The sequence below is a fragment of the Engystomops pustulosus genome, chromosome 3 (genome assembly GCF_040894005.1).
Source record: "Engystomops pustulosus chromosome 3, aEngPut4.maternal, whole genome shotgun sequence".
Lineage (NCBI taxonomy): Eukaryota > Metazoa > Chordata > Amphibia > Anura > Leptodactylidae > Engystomops > Engystomops pustulosus.
In genome coordinates this window covers 57,479,310-57,506,193 of record NC_092413.1, presented here as the reverse complement: position 1 = coordinate 57,506,193, position 26,884 = coordinate 57,479,310, and the positions used below count along the sequence as shown (strand labels likewise).

At 38.7% G+C, this 26,884-nt stretch overlaps 1 protein-coding gene across 9 annotated transcripts in view; it reads left to right on the top strand.

Moving 5' to 3' along the window:
* Positions 1-26,884, top strand: part of UTRN (utrophin) — a 457,412-nt gene that overhangs the window by 358,798 nt on the left and 71,730 nt on the right. For 7 of the 9 annotated variants that reach the window (XM_072140867.1, XM_072140861.1, XM_072140860.1 and 4 more), the window contains 6 exons: positions 5,833-5,979; positions 7,227-7,305; positions 9,730-9,790; positions 11,280-11,336; positions 23,720-23,781; positions 25,340-25,414. In XM_072140867.1, the coding sequence (XP_071996968.1) occupies positions 5,833-5,979; positions 7,227-7,305; positions 9,730-9,790; positions 11,280-11,336; positions 23,720-23,781; positions 25,340-25,414 (481 nt within the window). The remainder of the gene's footprint in view (positions 1-5,832; positions 5,980-7,226; positions 7,306-9,729; positions 9,791-11,279; positions 11,337-23,719; positions 23,782-25,339; positions 25,415-26,884) is intronic. The other 2 variants (XM_072140863.1, XM_072140866.1) reach the window with 1 other exon arrangement.

The window sequence follows — 26,884 nt, the reverse complement described above, 5'->3', positions numbered from 1 at the left end:
CAAGTATACATTACAACAATAAAAGACATACCGTATATACTCGTGTATAAGCCGAGATTTTCAGCACAAAAAATGTGCTGAAAAACCTCACCTCGGCTTATACATGAATCAACTAAAAAAAAATAAAATAATACTCACCCTCCGGTGTCCGGATCCTCGGCGGCAGCTCCCGATTCTTGGCGGCAGCTCCGCTCCTCTCTTCTTTCTTCACTGGCGGCTCCCGGTCTCTTTGCTTACTTCACTAGCCGGCAGTCGCGTCCATGCGATCTGCCGACGGGCGCACACTATGATGCGGCGGTGTCGCCGCTGATGACGTTATCGGCGCCGACACCGCTGCATCATAGTGTGCGCCCGCTGGCAGATTGCATGGACGCGATTGCCAGCTAGTGAAGTAAGCAAAGAGACCCGGAGCCGCCAGTGAAGAAAGAAGAGAGGAGCTGCTGCCGAGGTTAGGAAGCCGCCACGAGGACTGGGAGCCGTGCCGAGCATCAAAGGTGAGTATCGTCGGAGGGTGAGTATTAAGTTTGTTTTTTTTATTTGCTTGGCATACTGGGGGCTGGCTGTATACTACTTGGGGCAGGCTGTATACTACTTGGGGGCAGGCTGTATACTACATGGGGGCAGGCTGTATACTACATGGGGGCAGGCTGTATACTACATGGGGGCAGGCTGTATACTACATGGGGGCAGGCTGTATACTACATGGGGGCAGGCTGTATACTACATGGGGGCAGGCTGTATGCTACATGGGGGCAGGCTGTATGCTACTTGGGGCAGGCTGGCTGTATGCTACATGGGGGCAGGCTGGCTGTATACTACAGGGGGCTGGCTGGCTGTATACTACAGGGGGCTGGCTGTATACTACACCCTCGGCTTATACTCAAGGTTTATCCAGTTTTTGGTGGTAAAATTAGGGGTCTCGGCTTATACTCGGGTCGGCTTATACTCGAGTATATACGGTAAATATAAAAAATAAGATAAAACAACCTATCACAATACTAAAACCACAATAGGATATAAATGCACACAATCACTAAAAATACATGAATGACTCCTATCAATCAATACAATGAATGACTCCCATGTATCTCATCGTCTCGTACCCATACACCTCTCTTACAGTATGAATCTGTAATCTTTTACTCATTGTTAGGATACTGTAGTTATACAGTTATATGTTCTCTGTTCGGTGACATCATTATGTTCTCTATCCCACTACTGTGACATATATGCATTACCCTTGTCACATGATGCTATGTTAAGCATACCTCCACTCATATGTCTACAGCTGTGAGCTCATTACTACTACATTACTACTACTCATTGACTTGTTCTGTGATATCACTCTGTGTGGTAGTCGTCTCCTATGTTAATGGCCCATCACTCAGCGTATCATCTCTGCACTGTGACATTATTATATTATTTACCCTATATACTCGAGTATAAGCCGACCCGAGTACAAGCCGAGACCCCTAATTTCAACATAAAAAACTGGGAAAACATATTGACTCGAGTATAAGCCGAGGGTGGGAAATGCATTGGTTACAGCCTCCCAGTATATAGTCTGCCATCCCCTGTAGCATACAGCCTGCCCAAAAAAAATAACACTGTACTCATCTTTCTGACGTCCCCCGTAGGTCCTCTTCTGTCTCAGACAGAAGAGGACCTACGGGGGACGTCAGAAAGGTGAGTTTTGTCTTTATTTTTTTAGTTGACTCAAGTATAAGTCGAGTTAGGGGTTTTGAGCACAAATTTTGTGTTGAAAAACTAGGCTTATACTCGAGTACATAAGGCTTATACATATATAATGTTGTTAAAATTTTAGCATTACCCAGATTTGTTATCCTAAGGCTGCATTCACACAAACGTCTGAAAATGGCCATATGCTACCTGTAATGTACCGTTCTTTACGGGTTACATGTGGTCACATTCATTTCAATGGACAATACGTCTAGCAATTTACATTGCTGTTGTTTACACCGTACCATACTGTATATGAGCCAGTTAAAAATATAGAGCATGTCCTATTTCATCCCATATTTTAGTTCCGTATGCCCTTAGAAGTCTATAGGGATGTATAAATACCGGTTAAATACGTGCTGCTTACGGATTAAAAAACGACACATATATACGGGACAGGAGAAATTAGACGTTCGTGAAATGCAGCCTTGTGCTGTGAGATTATGTTGTTTATTTGCTATGTTATATAGAGCTTTCTGTTTCTGTATCTTATCCCGAATTCATACTGATGTATTTATTTGTTTGTTGTGCCTAACAGGTTTCTTGCGGCAAAAAGGAAGCAGAGTAATTTTTAGCAATAATTTGACAAATTGATCTTTTCTTTAAATACGCATGTGACAAATAATGAACGTTTCAATAAGGGGGCTACTCATCCAAACTAAGAATTGTCTATATCATCCACTAATACCAAAAGTGATAAATCTGCCGTAGCATAAAACTAGTGCTGTGACACATTAATAAATCCCCCCCTGACCAGGAATTTGAAACTCTAGTCTTAACATGCCCCCTGCTGGCCTGGCTATACTAAGTGCCAGAGCCTCTTGGTATAGGTGAATGTGAGATCTGCTGAAAAACCAGAAAACTGTCAGGGATTAGGATTTTTACATGTTTTCTTAAAAAAGTGTTTTTCCAAAAACCTGATGAATAAGGCACTGTCAATCTTCCTCACTGTCATCAAACCTTTCTACTGCGCCAAAGCTCTGTCAGTCTGACAATGCAGAGTTCTTGTGCCCATTGTAATCGCCTGATATAGGGATATTTCTATAATGTATTACTCTACAAAAAATTAAAGGGTTTAGCTGTTAGGTTTACATTGTTATAGTTTCCTTGGCTAATTTGGAACCTAAAAGAAGATATGAACAATTTCAATGTGGTCTAGGATACCACAATATTCAATCTATACCCTTACTTTTAGATATATATCTCACTAAAAACAAAGATTTTAAGAGGATATGCCACTTCTGACAACTAATTTCCACCATGAATGACTGGCGGCTTATATGCAGGACACGCCGTGGGATTGTAAGGTATACAGTATAGATTTAGCTATATGGGACCCTGAGCACCAGACTCAAAATAAAGTCAAAAAGTCATCTTGTCATCAGTGTTTTTTTTTCACTTCAAAGTTCCAACTGCCTTTACACTAATAATGTAACTCAGAAAATGAAATGACAGATTTTTGGAATAACATTTGCTGTGTCGGACTGCAGCAGGGACTTGGGTGAGCCTTTTTATAGACGTATGACAAGCTCACCATTATGCCTTTTTCAATCTACAGGAATGAATTTTCAGCTAGGATCAAGCTGTAACCTTGATATTATAGAAGAGAATCTATATCTGGAGTGGGGAATCCATTATATGCTATAAAGAATAGGAAGATATTGTTATTTTCAACTAGTAGCTGATGTATTTATTTAATAATACCACACACCACTTGCTGCATACTCACATTTTTTTAAGCTGTGTTTTTTAATATGAATTTTTTATTGCTCTTCCCTATTTTAAGTCTTAATAAAACATTTACAAAATATATGAGAATCATAAGAAAGACAGGCTAGAAGAAAAAAAAATCAAAAAGACCTAATGTTCCATACCGTGAAAAGAAGCAGAAGCTGAAATCTGGGGGATGAAGGACTGAGTTTTCTATTATTTGTATATCTTTGGGGCTTTGGTTAGATATAAAATACATTTTTAGGGATGAAGAAATAGTGTGTCGGGATATACAATACACTCTTTTCATATTTCTTTTCATCTCAGGCGTAGGAGGAGAAAATAGTTACTTCCTGTTATACATGTTCCTAACAAACACATTCATTAAAGCATAACAAGAGAACAATAGGGTTACATAGGTATTAATCGCTCCTAGGTCCTTCTGCCTCAAAAAAAGACATATTATTAATGGAACATGGTCACATTTTTCATCCAAGATAAAAATGTAGTCATGTGACAGCCATGGCAAACCCTTACTACAAACCTAAGTGGTCCACCGTGACCTTCAGCCTGTCTCATTGACCAAAGGTGCATTCCCCCTGGCTGGGTAATGGCTTGCTTCTTACTACTTTTGCTTGATTTGGTCAAGTTTCACTTATACTTAGAGAGGTAGCAACCTGGTTTTGCTTCCTGTACGAGGTTAATGGCTGAATATCAACCTGGCAAACCAGTGCAGAAGCCACTATCCATTAAACATAAATTATATTTAATTAGGTAAAGAAGGACAAGAGTAAGAGCTATATCCTATACAATGTATCACATCTGACCTGGTTTTCCATACTGTTCCTCCCTTGATTCCAAATCCATCCACATTTGCTCCGTTGAGGATTTTACATGTCATAGGGTGGTTCCATCTTGGAATTCCCTTAATGGGTCAGAACTGGCAGCATGAGAGTGTCTCCTGATGTGGCAGACCCATTGTTATCTTATGTTATGGATGGACATTCATTTTGAAATTTATACCTAGAAAAGCCCTTCAAGCTGATGCGTTAGATAAGAAAAAACTTTATTTTATAAAGGAAGGTCACACCTATGAAGACAATATCATGAACTATCAGTTTAGAATTACTGTTCTGTATAAGTTTAAGCATATATTTTATTTTATGTTGTTAAAATTTTAGCATTACCCAGATTTGTTATCCTAAGGCTGCATTCACACAAACGTCTGAAAATGGCCATATGCTACCTGTAATGTACCGTTCTTTACGGGTTACATGTGGTCACATTCATTTCAATGGACAATACGTCTAGCAATTTACATTGCTGTTGTTTACACCGTACCATACTGTATATGAGCCAGTTAAAAATATAGAGCATGTCCTATTTCATCCCATATTTTAGTTCCGTATGCCCTTAGAAGTCTATAGGGATGTATAAATACCGGTTAAATACGTGCTGCTTACGGATTAAAAAACGACACATATATACGGGACAGGAGAAATCAGACGTTCGTGAAATGCAGCCTTGTGCTGTGAGATTATGTTGTTTATTTGCTATGTTATATAGAGCTTTCTGTTTCTGTATCTTATCCCGAATTCATACTGATGTATTTATTTGTTTGTTGTGCCTAACAGGTTTCTTGCGGCAAAAAGGAAGCAGAGTAATTTTTAGCAATAATTTCTTCTTACTACTTTTGCTTGATTTGGTCAAGTTTCACTTATACTTAGAGAGGTAGCAACCTGGTTTTGCTTCCTGTATGAGGTTAATGGCTGAATATCAACCTGGCAAACCAGTGCAGAAGCCACTATCCATTAAACATAAATTATATTTAATTAGGTAAAGAAGGACAAGAGTAAGAGCTATATCCTATACAATGTATCACATCTGACCTGGTTTTCCATACTGTTCCTCCCTTGATTCCAAATCCATCCACATTTGCTCCGTTGAGGATTTTACATGTCATAGGGTGGTTCCATCTTGGAATTCCCTTAATGGGTCAGAACTGGCAGCATGAGAGTGTCTCCTGATGTGGCAGACCCATTGTTATCTTATGTTATGGATGGACATTCATTTTGAAATTTATACCTAGAAAAGCCCTTCAAGCTGATGCGTTAGATAAGAAAAAACTTTATTTTATAAAGGAAGGTCACACCTATGAAGACAATATCATGAACTATCAGTTTAGAATTTCTGTTCTGTATAAGTTTAAGCATATATTTTATTGTATGACATTGGATGTAGATGAATCTGTCCTACAAAGCTCAATGCTCAACAAACTTCCCAGCGTACCATCTGCACTCACCTTTCAGTGTTCCCTGTGCAGATCACAGCCTCATTGTGCTGACACCAGTCTTCAATATTTTGTACTTTATGTCTTGACAGGCATTTGGAGAGGAAATTGCACCCATCAGTTTGAAGGTGAACACAGTAAATGATGTGGCTAGTCAGCTCTCTGCTCTAGATATACAGCCATCTGCAAAAGCCGCTCGCCAACTGGATGACCTGAACATCAGGTGGAAGCTCCTACAGGTATATCTGTCTTATCTATATTCATTCATGCTATAGGCTTTTTGTTTTAATTCATTACTCACTGATACATTTGCCTTTATTTTTTTTGGTGGTTTGTGTCAGTAATTTATTGCCCCAGATGTGCCTATAATGAGCCTGTCGGTGTCTCTCTCCATTCTTCTATATTCCGCAGCTTAGATGATGATTTATTCAAAGTCCCCATAGACTTTGAATGCATTGGGATTCTGATCCCCCCCATTCTGATCTGTGAAAGTTCTAGCATTAGCAACCCCAGTGGTCATATATTTATTAAGTATCCTGGAATCATATTAAGATACATGCATTGAGTGTGAATCCACATGTAGTACAACCACTCTTTGTCCAGTTGAATCTTTGAGTTTTGTTCATATGGATTTATGGTAAATCTATATTGTTATATTGGTCTCACTCCTGAAGGTAGTGGGTGTCTGAGATAGGGATCCTACCCCCAATAGTGTAAGAAATAAATCCTGGATTTATTTTTTGTATGGTAAATCTATATTTATACTCCATATGGGAAAACACCATCATTTCTGAACAGCTGGTGATTCCCTTAGTATATTACTTGTGGAGAGCATAATAACTAGTTGTGCATTACTGTATATTGTTTTGGACCTTACAGTACATATTTAATAATGTAGATCCTGACCTTGTGTGAGCTCAGTTGTTTCTGTCAACATTCTTTCCACTGCTAGAAGCAAATTATCCCAGCGGGACATGGTTTTATTTTACTTTGATACTCTCTATTTGTAATTTTTATGTATTTATCTGTTGCTCCCTGGCACCTCGGTGATACATATATTGGATGCAATTTGTAAGCCGTGTTGTAGCTCCATAAATCATGCCGCTGTTATTGAGAGCTGCAGAACTTGGCAGAAGAAAAATCTGCTTTATTGCAGCCCATGCAAAATGTTGATTAAAACAAATTTAGTTTTCCCAGGATGGACAGTGTGTCCCCAAAGAGATGCTGACTCCGCAGAGGACAAAGATTTCAATTGTTAAATCTTAGGCATTTTAAAATAACATGGGAATAGGGGAGGGGAATTAAGTGAATTTGGGACACCTCAAAGAAACTTTTACTGCTTGGAGATCGATCAACTCCAGCTAATATGACATGTTTTATAAACTTGATGCTCTCAAAACTTGATCTTACTCTGGTAAGTAAATAAATCAGTTGAGTTTTTTATGTTTTTGAGCATTACTCAAAATTAGTTTTTGTGGTTTTCTAGGCAGCGGTTGAAGAACGTCTAAAACAACTTCAAGAAGCACATCGGGATTTTGGCCCTGCCTCCCAACACTTCTTGTCTAGTAAGTTGGTGTGTGCCATGACCTTACGCACAATTGACGATCTTGAGTTGAGAAGAATGGTCTTATGTGCTTATATTTAGTGGTAAAGTTTAGTATGTGCCTCCAGAATTTTTAAAGCACATCTACTGTCGGGATGGATTGTAAAACAAGCACACTGACTACTGGTGTGTGCCCTCTCTGGGACCCCTATGGAGTCTGGAGCCCCTAAGGCTCATTTCAATAATTTTAAAAGCCTTTTACTGTAAAAGGTTTTTATATAAAGGAGTGGGTGACTGTGGTAAAACTTTCTGTGTTGTTTGTAAAGTTACAAAAAAATGTTCAATAAAAATGTATTTGATTCAAAAAAAGAGAACCGCAAACCACACACGGCACCTATTAGATGTCTTTATACATATTATACTGATGCCTCTATCCGTGGGTTTAGAGCCTCCATTCTGCTAAAAAATATTTTTATTGATGTCCTTTGTTACTGAAGGTCTAGTCATGGAGGCAGGGGACCCTCCTAACTAATACTGACACTGCTAACCTGGCCTTATTGCAGGAATTAGGGCGTGTAAAGAGATGAAGGATTTTTCTTCAGTGTCACACACAGCCGGTGTATTTCTCAACCCTCTCATTTACCCCTCTCTCAGGAATTCTCTTCAGTAAGTCACACAGCCAGGAAAGGTTTGCAGTGTCAGCGTCAGTTAGGAGGTGGGGTAGCTTGACTGTATGCTGGAGCTACCCGGACTCCTTGACTTTAGTAACAGAGGTCATCAGTAAGTCTTTTTTTAGCCCATGGATAGAACCATCAGTGAAACATGCATGAAGATATCTAAAAGGTACTGTGTGTAATTGGTGTTGGTGGGAGGGGGGTTGCTGATGACGGGTTCCTTTTAACAATGATAGAATCATTGGTAGAAAAATAGTCAAAGGGCACATATAAGAAGATTCATGTAGCTCTAACCATGGATAACCACCTCATTTTTAATTATGCTAAGCTCTGAAATTTATTAAAGGTAGGCAGGTATACTGTATATGGATGGCAGGAGCTGAGTGTGGGCATCAATTAGGATGATATATCATCTATATGCGTGACAGTAGCTGAGTACACGGATCCTCTATATGGGGAAAAAAATTTCTGTGAGATTCTGACCACATTCTTAACTTTTCAGTATATAAATGGGTAAATGACAAGTTATACTGAACCATATAGCAATATTCTTAGCTCCTGCACTATAGCATGCTGCCTGCAGATTATGCTGCATTTTTCATTTTTCTGTCAATAGTTTTTATCAAATAAAGCTGCAGATCATGTAAGTTTGCAGTCCTGGAAAGTTGTATAATTATTATAGGGGCTGTGCTGTATTCTTTGAAGAGCTCTTACACCCCAGAACAAAAGAGTGTTCCAAGTCCAGCTACAATTCTGGAATAAAAAATCAATTTCTGGAAGCCTGCTTATACTATCAAAACACACAAAGGTATGAATACACAGATCTCCAGGACATATACCAAACACTGTCTGCAGCTTTGTATGATCAGTACTGCTGATAGGTTCCCTTTAAAACAACTATTTGAAGGAAATCTGTCACCACAGATCTCCCCCATAAACAGTAACAATTAGTGAAGCATAAATGTGTCCCAATAATGCCCTTAAGTATATTATTGCTTATACAACTCTTATTCCATGTCCATTTGTCCTGAAGATCCAGTCATGAAGGCGGAGAGCTCCACTATACAGTCAAGCTGCCCCGCCTCCTCTTGGTCGCTCACTTACCCAGCCCCCTCTCCAGCAACTTCATATTTATCTTTGGAGTTACCACGAATGGCGCAATTCGACTCCCACTACATATCCGCCACTTCAGTGCATAGCTGGAGTGACTTGCTCTCATATTCACTCCTGCGATGCATTGAAACAGCGTATGCAAAATTTCAGTGCATAGCAGAAGTGAGTGATAAATGCGACAGAAGTGGTGAAGGTGGGCGGCAGCCCTCTGCGTCCTCAGATAGCGCCATGCACGGTAAATCCAAATAGGAGGATGACGTCACCATTCTTGGGGTTGGTTAAGGGTTGTGAGCGGCTGAGAGGAGGTGGGGCACCTTGACTGTATGGTAGAGTTCCCCCGCTTCCTTGACTGGCTCTTCTGAATGCAATTACGGTACATGGAATAGAAGTAATTTTTTTTTCTAGTGGTTGTAGCAACAATATACATAAGGACACAATTACGCCCAACAAATGGGTACAGTTTATTGGGGAGGTCTGTCTTGACAGGTTCCCTTTGATATTTCATTATCTTCCACATTTTTTGTTCACGCAAACCTCATTATAACAAGTACAGAAATATATGCACCTGTTAAGGTGTTTTTATATTTTAGTTTTGTCTCATTATTTTCTTTTCAGATGTAAGTGTCTAATGGCTTTTCCATTTTTCTTTACTGTCTCAGCTTCTGTACAGCTTCCATGGCAACGATCTGTTTCACTTAACAAAGTGCCCTACTATATTAAGTAAGTTTTGTTCCATATTGTTTCTGCTTTCTTGTTCTGATTATTGATGTGTATTGTGTAGCTAAAGAGACAGGTGTGACAGCATAACTTTATTTTAATTTGTTTATTGTTTCTTTTTATTTTTGATTATTTTCAACATCATGAAGTAGTTGCTGGTGGTGTTTGGTGTAGCTACAACTGAAAGTGCACTTTAAAGCTGTCCCACCAGCCATAGGATACTGATTTGATCTGTGGTGTTCCAATAACCCATTAAGAAAATGGAAGTACTATTACTATTTAATTTTACAAGTGTGGTCCCACCATCTAGAAGCAAACTCCAATGTTTATAGAAATCCAACTATAGCCCTCTATATCTTTACAAACTTCTTTAATTCTCAGTGCATCAAAATCAAACATGATAAGCCAGGGACACTTACTCATAGATCCAGGCAACATGACAACATGTGGTAATCTTATTTTTGTTATCCATTGCCCCCTTCCTTCTAAAATCAACTTTTAGAATTATGCCAATGAGCCTGAAGAGGCTCAAGGGTAGTCACCAGAGTCCATTCATGCTCTATCTTCACAGGCTGTTACAATGAGCAGAGCAGGTCTCCCCCTGCCATTCCCGCTGCTGCTAGATGACACAGAAGGAAGGAGGAAGAGAGCAGGAGGTTGGGTGAGGCATGTTCTGCTCATTGTAACAGCCTGTGAAGCTGCAGCATGGAAGGGCTCTGGTAACACCCCCAAAGCCCTTCATGCTAATTAGCATAATTGTAAAAGTTTATTTTATATGGATGGAGGCCATAGATAATAAATATAAGAATATTACCACAATAACAGTGCCTGGATCTATGAATAAGTGTCCTTGGTTTATCATGTTAGATTTTGATGGCAGATTTTCTAATTACTCTTTGTAAAAAAGTTTTTCTGTGTTTTCAACTCTGCACCTCCCATGTGAGTTTGAATCTGTCTTCACTGAAGACATGTCCATTCAAAGTGCTCGGCCGCACCACAAATTGGTCTCGCCACACCATGAACATGAAAAGGAGGCCATAAACAGATGAAGGGGCTTTGGCTTACAAAGACTAATGTAAAATATTTACCAAACTAAGCAGCTTCTATTCTTATGTTTTGACCATAGGAATGGCCATTTGGTTTGGTTATCCAAAACTCAACATGGATAACCAAAACTGAATGGCTGTTAATAGAGTGTTTGAAACCAGTCAAAGCATGAGAATGGAAGCTGTATGTACTGAAGGATTAACAGTCCACAAACCGGCTTAAAGGAAATCTACCATCAAAATCCATCATGATAAACCACTTACCGGTACTCATAGATCCAGCATTGTGACTGTGGTATTTCTTATGTTTGTTATCCATGGCCTCCTGCCTACTAAAATCATCCATGCTTGATTTTGATAGAAGATTTTCTTTAAAGACCGAGTAGACTAACTTAAAGGTTTATAGTCCTGAATAGAAAAGTAAGTGGTTTCTTTGAATCTAAAAGTTCTTCCAGTGAAGATTGCTGCAAGCCTTTGAGTCCAAAGATGAATTCTAAGAACAGGTAAGAGCACTGTGTGTGCATGTAACCCAATAGCATGGTATGTCAATGGTATATTTCAAAGTACTTACCCATACAAATTTAATATTAAAGGTGGCAAGATAAATAAACTAAAACTTTTTAAGACAGATTCAAAAGAGGTTAGTAATTTGCATATCTGGCATAAAAAATTTGTTCTGGTTTGTCAGAGCTGCGATTAGTGGAGAAATACAACTCAGACAAAACATTTCGAAGACCCTTAGACTTTGTGTATTGCAGGGCAATATAGTGATCTTGGGTTGTGCGGGAGTTGTAACCAAGATCTCAAAATAGCCCAGGTCTGTAAGCCTTTCTAAAATTTCCAACTTCTTTCTACATATAATTTTATATCACATTAAGGGCTTTTAACTGAAGCAGAAAAAAATAAAGCTTGTGGAAAACCGTTCTATTTTAGTATCTGATCTCAGGACCTTCACAACAAAAAATCCATTATATGATATGCAGCGTTGTCTAATAATAATTGACACTTGTACAAACATTACACAGGACTATCATGGTGGACTTGCTTTCTTGGTTTGAACCTTCTGTTTGTGTTTGAAGGTCACTGCTTTTTCCATCGTGCTTAAAACTGTTCAATGAATTTGATGTGACCTTGTCATAAGCGGTGTTATTATTTGATATGAATCTTAGCTATGAAAGATATGTATTATAGAAATGACCTGCACAGGGATTTGGAGGGGAAGTTCATGGTTACAGCTTTAGTAATATTTTTTTTTCATCTAATCTAATTGTGTGAGATAGAAAAGAAATGCATGTCATAACATAGGCATAGGATCTATGGGCTGTGTGTAATACAAATATGTATGTACAAACAAGCTGATTTATAAAAGAATCTAGCACAAGTTACACACAAATAAATGTTGTTCATGTGTTTATCAATTCGCCTTGTTCAGGACTATCTATGATGGATACTGTATATACTCGAGTATAAGCCGACCCGAGTATAAGCCGAGACCCCTATTTTTACCACCAAAAACTGGGAAAACCTATTGACTCGAGTATAAGCCGAGGGTGTAGTATACAGCCAGCCCCAAGTGGTATACAGCCTGCCCCCCTAATATATACAGCCTGCCCCCTCATGTATACAGCCTGCCCCCTCATGTATACAGCCTGCCCCCTCACGTATACAGCCAGCCTGCCCCCATGTATGTTGGGCACATTTAAAAAAATAAACTTAATTCTCACCTTTCGGCGATACTCACCCCCGATCCTCTGCGGTGGCTCTCGATCCCCGGCAGCGTCTTCTGTCTTCTCTTACTGGCGGAGGAGCGTCCATGCGATCTCCCCGGCGGCGCTTACTATGATGCGGCGGTGTCGCCGCTGATGACGTCACACCGCTGCATCATAGTAAGCGCCGGCGGGGAGATCGCATGGCAAAAGAAGAAAGAAGACATCCGCAGCCGGGGATCGAAAGCCACCAACGAGGATCGGAAGCCGGCACCGTGGATCGGGGGTGAGTATCGCCGGAAGGTGAGAACTAAGTTTATTTTTTTAATGTGCTGAACTTCGGGAGCCGCCGCCGGGTATCGGGAGCCGCCGCCGGTGGATCCGGGCACCGGAAGGTGAGTATTAAAATGTATTTTTTTTAATTGACTCGTGTATAAGCCGAAGTGAGGTTTTTCAGCACATTTTTTGTGCTGAAAAACTCGGCTTATACACGAGTATATACGGTATGTTTGTAAAATATTGAAACGGAAGAATTACAGATCCTTACATTTTTATAAGCTTTGCATTGGCAAAGTTGTATCAGTCAGTAAGTTTGGCTGATACACATATATACGCATGTGGCCAGCTTTAGTAACATTAATAGGATACATCAGCTATTCCTTTTCAATACTATTTAGAAGAATGTGGTTGAAATTAAAGGGGTTGTCCAGTTTCAGCAAATAGATTTTATTGTCAGTATTTGCTTTCTGTATCAATTCATCATGGATAAAGGAGCTTGACTGTTAAGCCAAAAAAGATCTTGGCAGGAAGAAGGGCCCTCCGAAAGGGTGCATTATATCCTTTAAAGGGACAGCTGCATTTTTGATCCTTCTGTGGATCATCACTAATAATAAAAATGAAAATGATTTACTTACACCTTAAATATGTGTCAATAGTAAAGGCCAACAAAAAATTATTCTTTCTGTTATTAATAGAACCGGGCATATTTGTTATGTGTTGGATTGCTATGTAAAATTCTTTATTGTAGACTCGGACTTGGAAACTTTATGCGCAACACATATTTATACAGATGACGTTACGTGGTGTACATCCTACAAACTTATATAAAAATGTGTATATATTTCCTTCTGCTTGCTGCCAGCATCTGCTTATTGCGTTACAAAGAAACACATAAGGGTAGATTATTGTATTGGGAATATTTAAAGTTAGTATTGCATTGCCTTATGCGTACCAAATTTATTCAAAATTAAGAAATATATCTGACCAGCAATGTAACACTGTTTGTTCACTGTTACTGCAGTGAGATTTCAGTTTTTACTTAATTTGGCATAAATCATTTTTAGAGGATAGCCATGCCCACTTTTTGATTTCTTATGCCGCCTCTTGGTTGGCCTTCCTCATATGAGAATCTTACAGAAAATTTTGGTTTCAGTTTGGTATATTCAAGCCAATATATTTTTTATTTTAGCTAGTATATTTCTCTATGTTATGACACTTTTCAAAACTTTAATTAGTATTAAATATTTTTTGTTGAATTGTGTTTTAGTAAATCTAACAGTTAAATTTCATTGGATTGTGCTGGCTACAAATACAGATCGATTGTGGCGCATCATAACTTATTATTTTTTTTTTTTTAAGTTTGGGTAAAACAAAGTGAATTAAAACAAAAAGGAGTTTAAGTTGAAAAATATAATGTATACCTTATTGTATAAGGGCTAAAGTTAAAACGCCATTAAAGGCCATTGTTTTGTAATGTAGAAATAAGAAATGATGGCTGAGATTCTTCCAGCAGCTGGGGATTGCCTTATACGAGCAGCAGTTCCTGTGTGTAGTATAAAAGCTCAGCAGTGGACCTAAAAATCAAATATCAGCTGGTATAAAAAGCCTGGCCACCTTGAAGCATTTACTTTAGCAGAAACTCAGTAGAGGGACAGTGTTTTCCAACATTAACTTCATGTTGGGCTGTTTTATTCTGGCAGAGTGAAGGTTCTGCAGTCATGTCAACCTCTTTAGTAATAAGCTGGAGGCATATAGGAAAACAGCAGGATGTTGATATTTCTTAAGATTAATGATCTTGAAGCAATTTAAGTGGACATCAAAAGATATTTTCAATGAATTGTAACTTCATAGTAAAATACTGATCAAAATATGCAGGAAGATAATACAAGTCTATATACAAATAAGATTACATCAGAATTTATTGTACACGGATGCTTCTGGTCTCGTTGGAAGTGGCGATGTCTCTTAGCACATGTGAGGACCCTTCAAGGTGAAATGTTTGCTGTTTAAAAAAGGAAAATTTTCCATCATGTATTCCAATAGTATGCCAAACATGTTATGTGATCATAGCAGAGTCCACTCATGAGTTTGCTTAATATTTTGATTATTTCATTAAGACCAAGATCAAGCCCAATCGCAATCCAGTCCAAAACCGACAGAGCAGATCAAAACTGAGCATGACAGAGCAGAAATACCATTCATTGCTAGTGAAGATCAGATCTAAACTCAAAATAAAAAAGCTAGGTAAAATGGATTTTAATGAGTACACTAGGAGAATGTTCTGTGTCCAACATCCGGGGCCTAGTGTTAATGTAAAATTATGCACCAGGTGATAGATTCTGCTTTTCCAGGAGCAAACATAGGAAGGCAATACGTTACTCTATTGTTAGCTCTCAGAAGGTAAGGAGAGTGATTCTGCTCAGGGCCAGTGCTGGATTAAGACCACCATGGGCCCTGGGCTCTATGAATATTACAGCCCCTACAAGTCTGGAATTCACTTCTTGAGGAATAGAAGATGTGTCCTTTCTGCCTGCTTTAAATTTACATGTTCAGGACCTTTGGAGGACCTTCAATGATACTGAATGGCTCTTGTATTCATGTGTATTGTGATCGGGAACAGATGTACAAGGATTTCATGGGTGAAGCTCTTCCTTAGTATAAAATTTGGTGGTGGTTTGGGTGGCCATGGGCCCCCTAGAAGGCCTGTGCCCCAGGCTACCGCCCAAACCGTCTATATTATAATCCACTACTGCTCAGGGTCCACCCCAGATGTGCAGATTAGCGTAAAGGGGAAACCTGGATGTTACAAATGATGGGGAGCTAAAAGTTAGACTTAAAAAAATTTGGGGGAGATTTATCTTACGCAGTGCAAGAATTTGTGATTAAAATCATGAATGCTCCGCCTGCAAGCCACCTGGTTGTGGCGTAGAAGGATGCGGCGACTGGTGGAGGGGGGGGGGCATGGGGCGTGCCTGTGTTCTTTTGCAAAAAAAACAGTGAACGACACTTAAAGGGCATCTACCGTAAGGATGAAGAACTGTATAGAATTAAGCCTGAGGGTCTCCAGGCTCCGTAGGTGTTAATGGAGCCTGAAGCCCCTCGGGCTCATTTGCTTACAGTCTTTCATCCTGGTGGTAGATGTCCTTTAAGCCTCTTGATGTATCCAGCGCAACGAGGGGGGGAGCGTACCCACTGTCATATGCCGGAGCATGATAAATCTCCCCCTTTGACTTTCTCTGAGCTTTTCATATGTAGTAGTTTATAGGATAAGTAAACACTTTAGTTATTCACATGGATACATAAAAAGAGAGTATTTAAACGCCATACTATCTGCTGCTATGCTATGAAATGCTTATTCAGGCTTTACGTAAACTAACACTTCTGGCACTTTTGTCACATACTTGTCTCAAAAGTTATTTTGAACTCCCAAAGGAAAATTTAATCACGTCTGAAATATTGTTTGAAGTATGTGGAAAGGTTTCAAAATCTACCTGATTTTTTTGTTTTCTTAAATATTTGATCAATAGTTTCTCAGACAATAAAATATTGGAGCTAGTCTACTTTCAAAAATGAAGGAAATGTACTAAAAAATGCAAGGTGAAATGCATCAGCCGGTTAGATAAAAGCGCATATGAGGCAGTGCCACCGAATTTTACATATTTTTAGCAACTCCACTTTTCAGCTATCAAATGGGAAAACATTTTTGCTCTTGATTAAAGAGGAAGATGACACTTTGAACTAATACTTGAAAGGAATTGCACAGAGACTTGTTATTTATGAAGTTTCTGTAGAGATAACTTGAGAGAGCTTAAATCTTGAGATAAAAAAGACATTATGATATGTGTGATGGACTAAAAAATCCTTGGAAAAAAAACTTTAATCTTTCATTCAAATTGCCACCTGATTTGCTTCCATGTATCATTCCTAAAATAGCATCAGACATGCTATATAAGGAATCAAGCAGATTAGCAATACTTGTTTCTTTTATGTGTTTTGCCAATTAATCTTACAGCCATCAAAACGGACAGTTCTAACCTCCATTCATGTTATCACTTAAAAAGTTTTCTCAATAAAACATTTGTGTCCTATTCAAAGGATAGGGCAAAAATGTGTCATAGCTGGGGTTTCTAACTAAGAGCATTGGTGTGCATACTCAGGTTTTGTTCTTTTCTCTTCTTTGGGAAGGTCAGACATGACATGGAAACCCTGAAAAGTAAAAGGAGCGGTGAATGATCAATGGATAACTTCCAACTCCTCACCGTATTTTTGGACTATAAGATGCTCGTACACACACTCATCACTACTACATACACTGTGCACTGCTATACACAAATACACACAAACACTGCCCGGGCAGTGCTATACACATAAACACACACACAGCTTTTTTATATACACATAAGGAACACACTGGGAACTAGTCTACGCATGAATGCACACACACACAGACCCCCTTCCTTTTACCCTGTCCCAGCGCAGCATGTCCCCATTCTTGGCAGTATCCGGACCTTGAGTGATGTAGCAAGCATGTGATCAGTCACATGATTCTGATATCATCACAGGTCCTGTAGGCATGTCGGGACACCCATGAGAGGGAGAGAGCAGTGCGGAAGCTCTCCTCTCTGGGAGATCAGGTGCAGCACTATGTCAGCACCTCACCCGATCTCCATTACAGCGGTCAGGAGGGTCTGACAGTGCTGGAACCTCCTGACCTTCCATCTATAAGATGCAGGCACTTTTTAGCAAGATTTTTTCTTGCTAAAAAGTGCGTCTTATAGTCTGAAAAATATGGTACTTCTTTCTTCCCAGTGATTACAGTGTGGGGCTCCTGTGCCACAGTGAATCAAGACTCCTTGAGCTATATATCACTATGATGCTTGGAGTCCCTTCATCAGCAGTGTTTGTGCATTGTGTGCTTTAGGGGTGGCCCCAGTACTATGCTAAGGTGTCACCATGTGTTGCTGCTCTCTGTAAGGAATGGTAAGGCATGGTGCACCCCAATGGGAAATAAGTCAAGAGTCAGGGTCTGCAGTGAACAGTTACCTTCTTTACTGAAGAAATTTAGGTGCAAACAATACAAGAAAATCCTAGCGCTGGCTTCTCCAATCTCCTCCCTGATAGAAGAGTTGTTCTACGCTGAGGAAAGGGCTGGGCTAGCTGTCCTTCTCTTTCCCAGGAGGCTTGTCCCCTGGCTAAGGCTAGGAGCCCAGGGTCAATGGCAATATATCCCTGTTTTAGCTGCTTCTTCTGGTTGTTGAGGTAGACTGGCAATCTTCTCCCCCAAGCTCTATTCTCTAACTGCAAATGTTCACAAATGTTTACCCAAAACAAAGACAGGTCCGGCCTGCGTATACATTATCAGGTCTAAGCCTGATGTTGTATCTGCCAAGGTGTTCGGGTCAGGGCGTTATCATACGCCGGCGCACTGAGATCTCAGTAGCAGGCCCTCTTTAGTACTTTTAGCTTTAATGTAGACTTATTTGTATGGATATTTACTGCAACCCTTGTTTCTTCATTCATTTTTAGAACCCTGATACGGATTTTACAGCCCAATTAGATGCTGCTACCCTTATCATTTGCCTAATAAATGTATTAAATGATAACAATTACTAGATTAAAAAATACACATAAAAGCAGTATCTATTGAAATATACCATGTGTGGGCTGCTTAACATGGAAATGTAAGGTTCACTCACAAACTTTTGGAGATTGCAATTTGCAAGCTAACAAAACTAATAAATATGCATTCCGCAATTAACAGATTGCATGTAGATTTGTGCTGTCTTTTCATTCTTGCAAATGGATTACCTTGATGTGGTGATGAAAATAACAATTTACAAAAAATTATTTAATTTGAGTGTTTTGGAAGAAAGGAAGAAACCAAATCATTCCAAAATGCTGCGAGTAGCTGAAGAGGGTAAATTCATGCAGGATATCAAACTGATTAAAATGTGAAACGGATGAGATGAGGTTCTTTCTTTTGTATTATATAGCTTGTATGGAATATTTTACTTGCTCCTTATGTTGATGATTATATTAAGTGTACAACTTTACATTGTTAATATAGAAAAATTCCCTCGTTTCAATAGTCACATGTCTGTTTCAGTTTATCCATTCTGCTTTTCTATAACCAAGGTTCAGGCCCAAAATCGGGCATAATTGGGACAGCAACTTGTATTAGGGGAAATAAATGATCTGCAACAAGGGACTTATCTAGTAAGACTGTTCCTCCAACTCTATAATTAGACCTATAATATTGTATTATTGTGTATTTCTAAATGCATAAGGTATTGAGATCACCAATATTGATGAAAGATACATTTTAATTTTAAAAATTTAGGACTGATTCCAGGTTTTGGTTAATTTTAGCTCAATACATGACTACATATAAATTTGCTACGGATTATTTACCAGTTCATCGAAAGAATAAAAAAGAACAATCGAACTTAAAGAACCTTTTTTTTTTAACCGTCCAACCGCAATGAAAGATCTTAATGCAGTTCCAGTCTTACTTGACTGCCCTTAGATCAAACCGACCACATGCAAAGCCTAGTGATAGGCAATGTGGATCTAAAAAAAAAGCATACCATGCACCAGTAAAAAGAACCAAAATATCCTTGCCATAAAATTAATAACAATGTTCTTAAGTTGCCAAAATAACACTACCTAGTTAGTAAACTGGGTAACCTTATGTTTGTATACCAACAGTGAATTCAGAGTTGCCCATGCTGTCAAGACCATACATTCATTTTTTTTTTTAGTGTCCGGCAGTGCACCATCACAATTCAGTTGCTAAGTCTGACCCTGGTTTTTATACGTAGAGGACGATTTTCTGAGCTTGGACTAGTTTCCTGGTGTACAAGCCTTGAAATAGTTACAATTCCTGGTGGAGAACCAGACATTTTGTCTATTTTTCCCTTATCCCATCTTGTGCTAAGGAGGTATGAAATGGGCCTAACCTGACCACATAGCGGGCTATAGCCGTTGCTATTAACTGGCATAGATTTGTCTTGCCACATAGAACTATCTGACTGCACACTGGCCACCAGATAAATGAAGAGGCCACAGCCTCTAGAAAATATGCTCCCATAGTTTTTGATACATAATATTATTTTCAAAGGTTTGATAACCTTTATACTGAACATGTTCTTTCCAAGAGCTCAGAATAATACTTTACTTACTGCCTCCCTTTCTCAGTCTCTGGCAGAGGTTGCAGGCTGTAAAACTTTCAGGTTTATTTGCTACATTTTAACCACCACAGTGAATGGTCATCTTTGCTTAATATTTGGACTTCATGTGGTCAGATAATGATCGAGTAAATCAGTCTCTGTCACTACAGAGTAATGTGGAAAGAGGTTCAGGTAGCAAGCCTTCTGCCCAGTGATGGCTACTCATCATGCAATCTTCCTTTTTTCTTTTTTAACCTCACCATAAATTATATTAATTGGGAACTCTAATAAAAGACCAAATTGATTTCTGTTGAAGGTTTGACAGGAGGATTACTTGGGCTGTGGTGCAACACATTTTGAAAGGCTGCCAGAATCATAATGGAATAAAAACAATTTCTTCAAAGATGAGGGAACCTGTTCTGCTCATCCGTCTCCATCTAAATTGATCTCATAACGGCATCATCGTTGGCAAGAAGTGATATTCTTTTTATTTTTGTTAGATTTTTATTTAGTGCCTTTAGAAGAAACTTTACTTATTTTTTTTTTGTTTTTTCTGCTGCAGGATCCATCCATATCTCTAGTGAACACCTTGTAACTGGCAAATACATTTTATGTATTTACAGTAATATATTTACCAGTGCTTTCTTGAGCAGATCTGTGCTTTACTTTCAGAGACTATTATGATTGTACATCCCATGTGGATAACAGTTTAAAGAGTTTTTTCCATCAACATTAAAAACCCTTTGGCTGGCAGAAAAGGGAGGCTGGAAAGTTACATATCTCTCCAAGATGTTCCTTCTGTGTGCTTTTCTGGTGCCTTGTTGAGGATAGGCCTTTAGGGTGCAATATATAGACAGCATATGTGGAGAATTATTTTACTGGCCCATTTCAATAAAATAAGATACGGTGGCTCTTTTATGTAACCAACTACTGTATTTTGGTAACCTAGACAAACCAGTCCCTCAAACAGCTTGGCAGATCTTTATGGTATAATATGTAAACCACAGAATCTGTCTTTGTACCATGTTTCTTACCTAAACATGCAAAATTCAAGTAATATATGAAGAATAGTGCCCTTACATAGTCACACAGTGCTCTTTTTTGGGGGTTTTACTTATTTTATACCTTGTATTCACTACCCCATGTAACAAAATGCTAATTTTCTAAATTTTTACTTCAGTGTACAAATGTTAATATTAGCTGTGCCTAAAACATTTTGTGCATGCTATTTAAGTGACTGTACCTCAGATTAAAGCTGTTTGGCGGAATTAATAACCATTTTTCTGTAATACCTCGAAGGGATTTTAATATTGAAGTTCGAGTGGGAAATGTAGAATGGAATTTCTCGGAATATAAAAGCAGCAATGTAACATTGCCTTGAAGAGTTATTTAATGTGTTAGACACTTACACTTGAGTGATATAAACAGACAAATATGTCCACAAACATCAAAGAGAAAACCAGCATGTAGTGCTGAAATGTAGGATGTATACAATGTCCAAGTGCTTTCAGTACTTCAAAGGAACCGTTGATTTTCACTTTGCCCAGTTAGTTGGCTCCGATTTGTACTTGGATGAATCCAACCCATTCAAGCATGAAATCTTATTTTTGGTATTAAGTTTCTAATAATAAAATGGTAACAGTTGGATGTTGATACAAATTATGGGTTTCTTAACAGAAAATGTATTATTAAACAAATCTTTTAATTAAAACAGCGGGTTGTACTGGATGTGTTTAGTCAGCATGTTTCTGTAAAGGCATTAGTAATAGGGAATAGGTCCTAGGGATGGGTTCATGTGGCGATGTATATATAACTTTTCTTCACTAGTATTTTAAAATGTAGATCAGACCCTCAATTATTGTGGCACCTAGACCTAATCTGCTGCACAAAAGAAGTGACAAAAGGAAAAAACGGTCAAAGTAATCTTTATTGTGTAAACAAAAATAAAAAAATGACGTTAAAATAACATAGACAATGAAGGAGCAACATACAGAAACACAAGTAATGCACACTACCCTGGTATTAATATGTATCTCATAAGCCAATTTAATTCTGTTTTTTTACTGGTAGGGGGTAATCCATTCCAGATCCTTGCACCCCATTGATCAGCTGTGTTGCTAGATACTAACTAGTTACAGTGCATGGCGACTACTGCAAACAGCTCATCAGGTTGCAAACGTTACAACGCACCTTCTATAGTTAAACCGCCGTAGATTGCGTAGAAGCTAGGATATATGCTGAAAGCTCAGTAGCATTATCCAAGGATAAATCATTTATAATGAAATCCTGAAATACCCGTTCAAAGGGTTTTGCCATCTAATACATGCCTGCCAACTCCATATAAATGTGTTTAGCTGTTTTTTTAATGCCTCCAAAGTGAATGTACAGCCAATATTTTACCCACTTGTACTCCTAGTTTACCTGTTTCACTCTTGTTTGTGAATGAGTAGTTTATGCGATTCCAAATTACTAAGTGACCGCTGTTATTTTAACAATGGGCATTGGTATTTATGATTGTGTGTGTGTATGCATAGCTTGGAAAGTGAAGGTGCACCTTCTTATAGCACAGCATGAACACATATGGCTACTTGCAATGGGCTTAAGGACAAACTGAAGACTGAGAGAAGGAAAACAATGAGAGGAGGAAGGGATTTAAAAACTGCTTAAAGCAAGGAAGGTTATTACATTGCAACAAGAATAGTATGGAGCGGAAGAATTGAATATACTAGGAGTACAAGGAGAAGAGAGACCAGACAGCATCGCCGGGAGAAAAGATGATTTCAGTCTGAACTCATCCTACTGAGCTGCTCTTCTCTTATGTGAAGATTTTATCTGCAGCTCTGTAAATGGTTGTTGTTAGAGCTGAGCTCTGATAGAAACATTGAAAGGTTTGCATAGTACTTGGGCAACACTTTAACTGTGTTTTTCATCAGTGTGACAGTAATGCATTTGCTTAATACTAAATTAGATTTGAAAAGTCAAAAAATGAGCCTTTAGATCTCTACAGATTTAATAATTTATTTGCATAAGATGAGAAGTAAAAGTAATTTACTCAACATAATTTAGGGATAATTTCTTTCTCATTGGAATTTGCTCTCTGCTTTTGAAATGTTTTTTAGAATTTTAGAACAACACTGTGCACTCCATTTGGCAGTTAGTTGGCACACTTTGGATGTTCAGGGCTTCTGCTTTGAGTCTTGGTCAATCATCAATGGTAACTGTGGCTTGTAAATGGTCAGGAGAAGTGGGCTGCACTGCTATTGTTGTAATGTCCACTGCAGGACTTGCAGAGCACTACTATGGATGAATGCTTGTAGGATGTGTCCATAGGTAGATCCTACTAGGCTGCCTGTTTGTCCTCACGAGAAAAAACATAGATATTTTTTATATACTTCACCCCTCCATGGAAAAAAATGATGAATACCCCCAATATATCCAAAAATACTTAAAAAAATTCCAGCTCATATTGTGAACATTGACAATTCAATGAAAACATTATTGGGGAGATTTATCACAAGTTTCTGAGAGCAAAATTGTTCTAGTTGCTCATGGCAACCAATCAGAGCTCAGCTTTCAAATTAGAAACAGCTGTTGAAAAGAGAAAGATTCAGTTATATTAGTATCACATTTATATACACTATTTTTTTTTTAAAGCCACAAAAGCTTATTGAAATACTTGGGGCAAAAAATGCGAAACTTAATAATTCACTACTGTTGTGTTATTATTTACAGTCATCAAACACAGACCACTTGCTGGGACCACCCAAAAATGACTGAACTCTTTCAATCACTCGGTAAGTGAAACCTTTGCTATAAAATTACCCAAAGATGGACTTAGGCTGATGGCTTTAAGATCTCTGCTTTGGGGCCCAACATAGTAAGCTTCACAATAAGATGCAGAAACCTGTTGGAGCTATGGCAGCAAGCGGCACACCCAGAAAATTAAACTCTGCGTAGTGTTAATGGAAATTAGTTATAATACATGAAAAATCTGACACTCCAATACCTACTACAGCCAATTGATGGAAACCCCAAATCATAGGGAGAGTTTTATCAGGACTTGTACTCCACTATTTCCCCTTTGTTGGTGTGAAGGGGTGTATGCTTAGTGGTGGAGTTTGACAATGTGGGGCATTACCGCCCCATGCCTGTGCAATTGCTATAATTTGAGATTGTTCAGTCTTGAACAGGCACAGGTAATAGCACAATTCAGCGCAGCCATCTGCTGGATAGGTTGGCAGGCATGAGCCTCTGAAGTATCCAGTAAGGCGGGGCTGATGTCATATGCAAGGTCATCACCCTTCGGAATATGTTAATTTTCTCATAGACTGTACTCTTTTAGAATGTCCTAATAAAGTAGGACATTAACATAATAACGAGTTCTCCAGAAGTCTGGTGAAGGATGTCACTCACAGCAAAGGGAGACATTCTAAGGTGAGGAGAGCTTGACTTCTGTGCTGTGCTCTCTGCCTTCATGACTTTATACAACCATTTATTTATCACTTTAAAAGAGATTTTTATTGATGACACCACCACCCTTGGACATGAAAGAAACATTATTTCCAAGTTGTTTCTCTTCTTGACAACAAATTGGTATTGTTAGTGGTAGTTGTATTAGGTTAATTTCTGCTGATGGGTTCCCTTTTAAAATTCTCTTGTGTCATATGAAGAAATGTAGATAAAAATGATAGTTCTTATTTAGAATGATTGACACTCTATTGGTTGAATGTCAGATTAATGCACTTTTAGCACTGTTGACATCAGATTTTTGGTCTACTGTAAAGTTTACATAAAAACCTGCAAACTTATGTCTGCAGGGTTCTACATTATACAAAACTATGCCCGGTTGGTTATGATGTAGTATCACCCGACGGCCATGCTGCCCAATGGATACATCAGGAAGCTTAAGCCTCTTGATGTATCCGGTGGGACTCGGGTGGGCGTGGCCGCTATCATATGTCGACACACGATAAATCTGCCACTATATATTTAGTGGTCAAAAATTCCAAACAAGTAAACGTGGAACAGCATATTGGGAAAAATATGTATAATGAAAAAAAAATTTAGTGTAAACGTTAAACTTTAAAACAAAGCACCTTTCACACAACATTTAATAGTACCAACGTGCTCTGTGATCATGCGGTTCCATTTGATTTTATAAGGCTTTCAGCACTGACTGTAGTTACTTGAAATTACAACAGCTGTCACAGTAGAACTAGGAAGATTTCATTTTCTATATGTTAACGCTGACGCCTACCTGCTGATAAAATAATGCCATCTGTAAACTATGAACTGAAGATGTAGTTACAACAGCAAATGCTGCTGTTCTAATCTTTCCTTTATTATTCCCAGGTGACCTGAACAATGTGAGGTTTTCAGCCTACCGCACTGCAATGAAGATAAGAAGACTTCAGAAAACATTGTGCTGTAAGTGTAGACATCTTCCTGTCCTACATACTATGCACGGAACATTTTAATCTGCCTTTTACTGTTTCTAGGTCTGTTCTGATAGTGCTGCCCACGGTATAATATATCTTCATCACCTGCAAGTGACCTTATACTTCTATCCCTGTGCAGTAACTGCAAACAGTATTATACTGAAGGCACTGTGCTCTGCTGGTTTTATTTTATACCTTCATATATTTGTAGTAAAAACATCAAAGTAAATGTTACTGTTTAAGGCCGAATGGTTACGGATACATTACAGGCTTGAGCAGAGAAGTGGTAAATGTAGTTTAATATTGATAAATATTAGGCTTTACTCCTGGGAGGAAAAAAAATACAGTACGTTGAGAGGAACAATGCAGTGCGCTTGATGTAATTATGGTCAGGGGTGTAACTAGGAGAGGCAGGGCCACCTCGCTGAATAGGGCCCAATTTCACACTTAAAAAATATACATATTTGAACACATTTATACACTAATGCGCTCACATGTAGAGCATATACACACATATAGTGCCATATACAAATGTACCGCATATATTTATACATGCATACAGTATATAAACATCACAAATACTGCATGTATACATCACATATTTGTTACATACATATTCTGTACAATGTGCAGCATAATATATAAAGAATGGTGCACATCCTCTATTCTTTATTGGAAGGTCAGCTTACAGGGCCCCCTGACACTGTGGGCCTCATAGCAGCTGCTATGGCTGCTACCCCTGTAGATATGTCCCTGAATATGGTTATACTAATTTACAAAGCAAGCACATATGGGATTGTCCCACATCCACTTTCTATTCCACTTTCTATAAGCTAATATGACATTAGTTGTTATTTACAATGTTGCTGTGGACATACAATGTAATGAAGAATTAAAATGCTATTGGTCCTTTAATCAGTCCATTGATTTTCTCTGCGCGGAGCAGACACAGGACAGAAGATGGCTGCTGGTCACACGTCCACTTTACATATCCTGCACCTGCCTGGGCAGGTCATGTGCTCACCGCTACATTTGGCTGTAGTGGGTTGGTTGCAGTTCATCCAGTATGGCCAGTGTTGTAGTAATGGCAGGTACACGTCATTACTATGGTAACAGAGCAAGAAAGTCTATTAGATCATCACTGGGAGCCGAGCATAAGAGGGAGGAGGAGTTACTGAGAACTAAAGGATCATGGGATTTGTAGTTTCCAGTTGCGGCTATCTTGGTGATAACTGCATAATTTTTCAGAAAATTTTGGGAATCATAAAATCCATTTTATGACTAATGACATTGAGTTTTGTTCTATTCATTTTTATAGCATCAAGGGTTTTTGTATCAGACGTTCATATTTCCGGAATACCCCTTTAAAGGGAACCTGTCAACAGGGACCTTATTTTCACTAAAGACAGGTTGCAGAAGCCCAAACACCTGCATTGCAAACCTGCCTTTATGCCTTTTA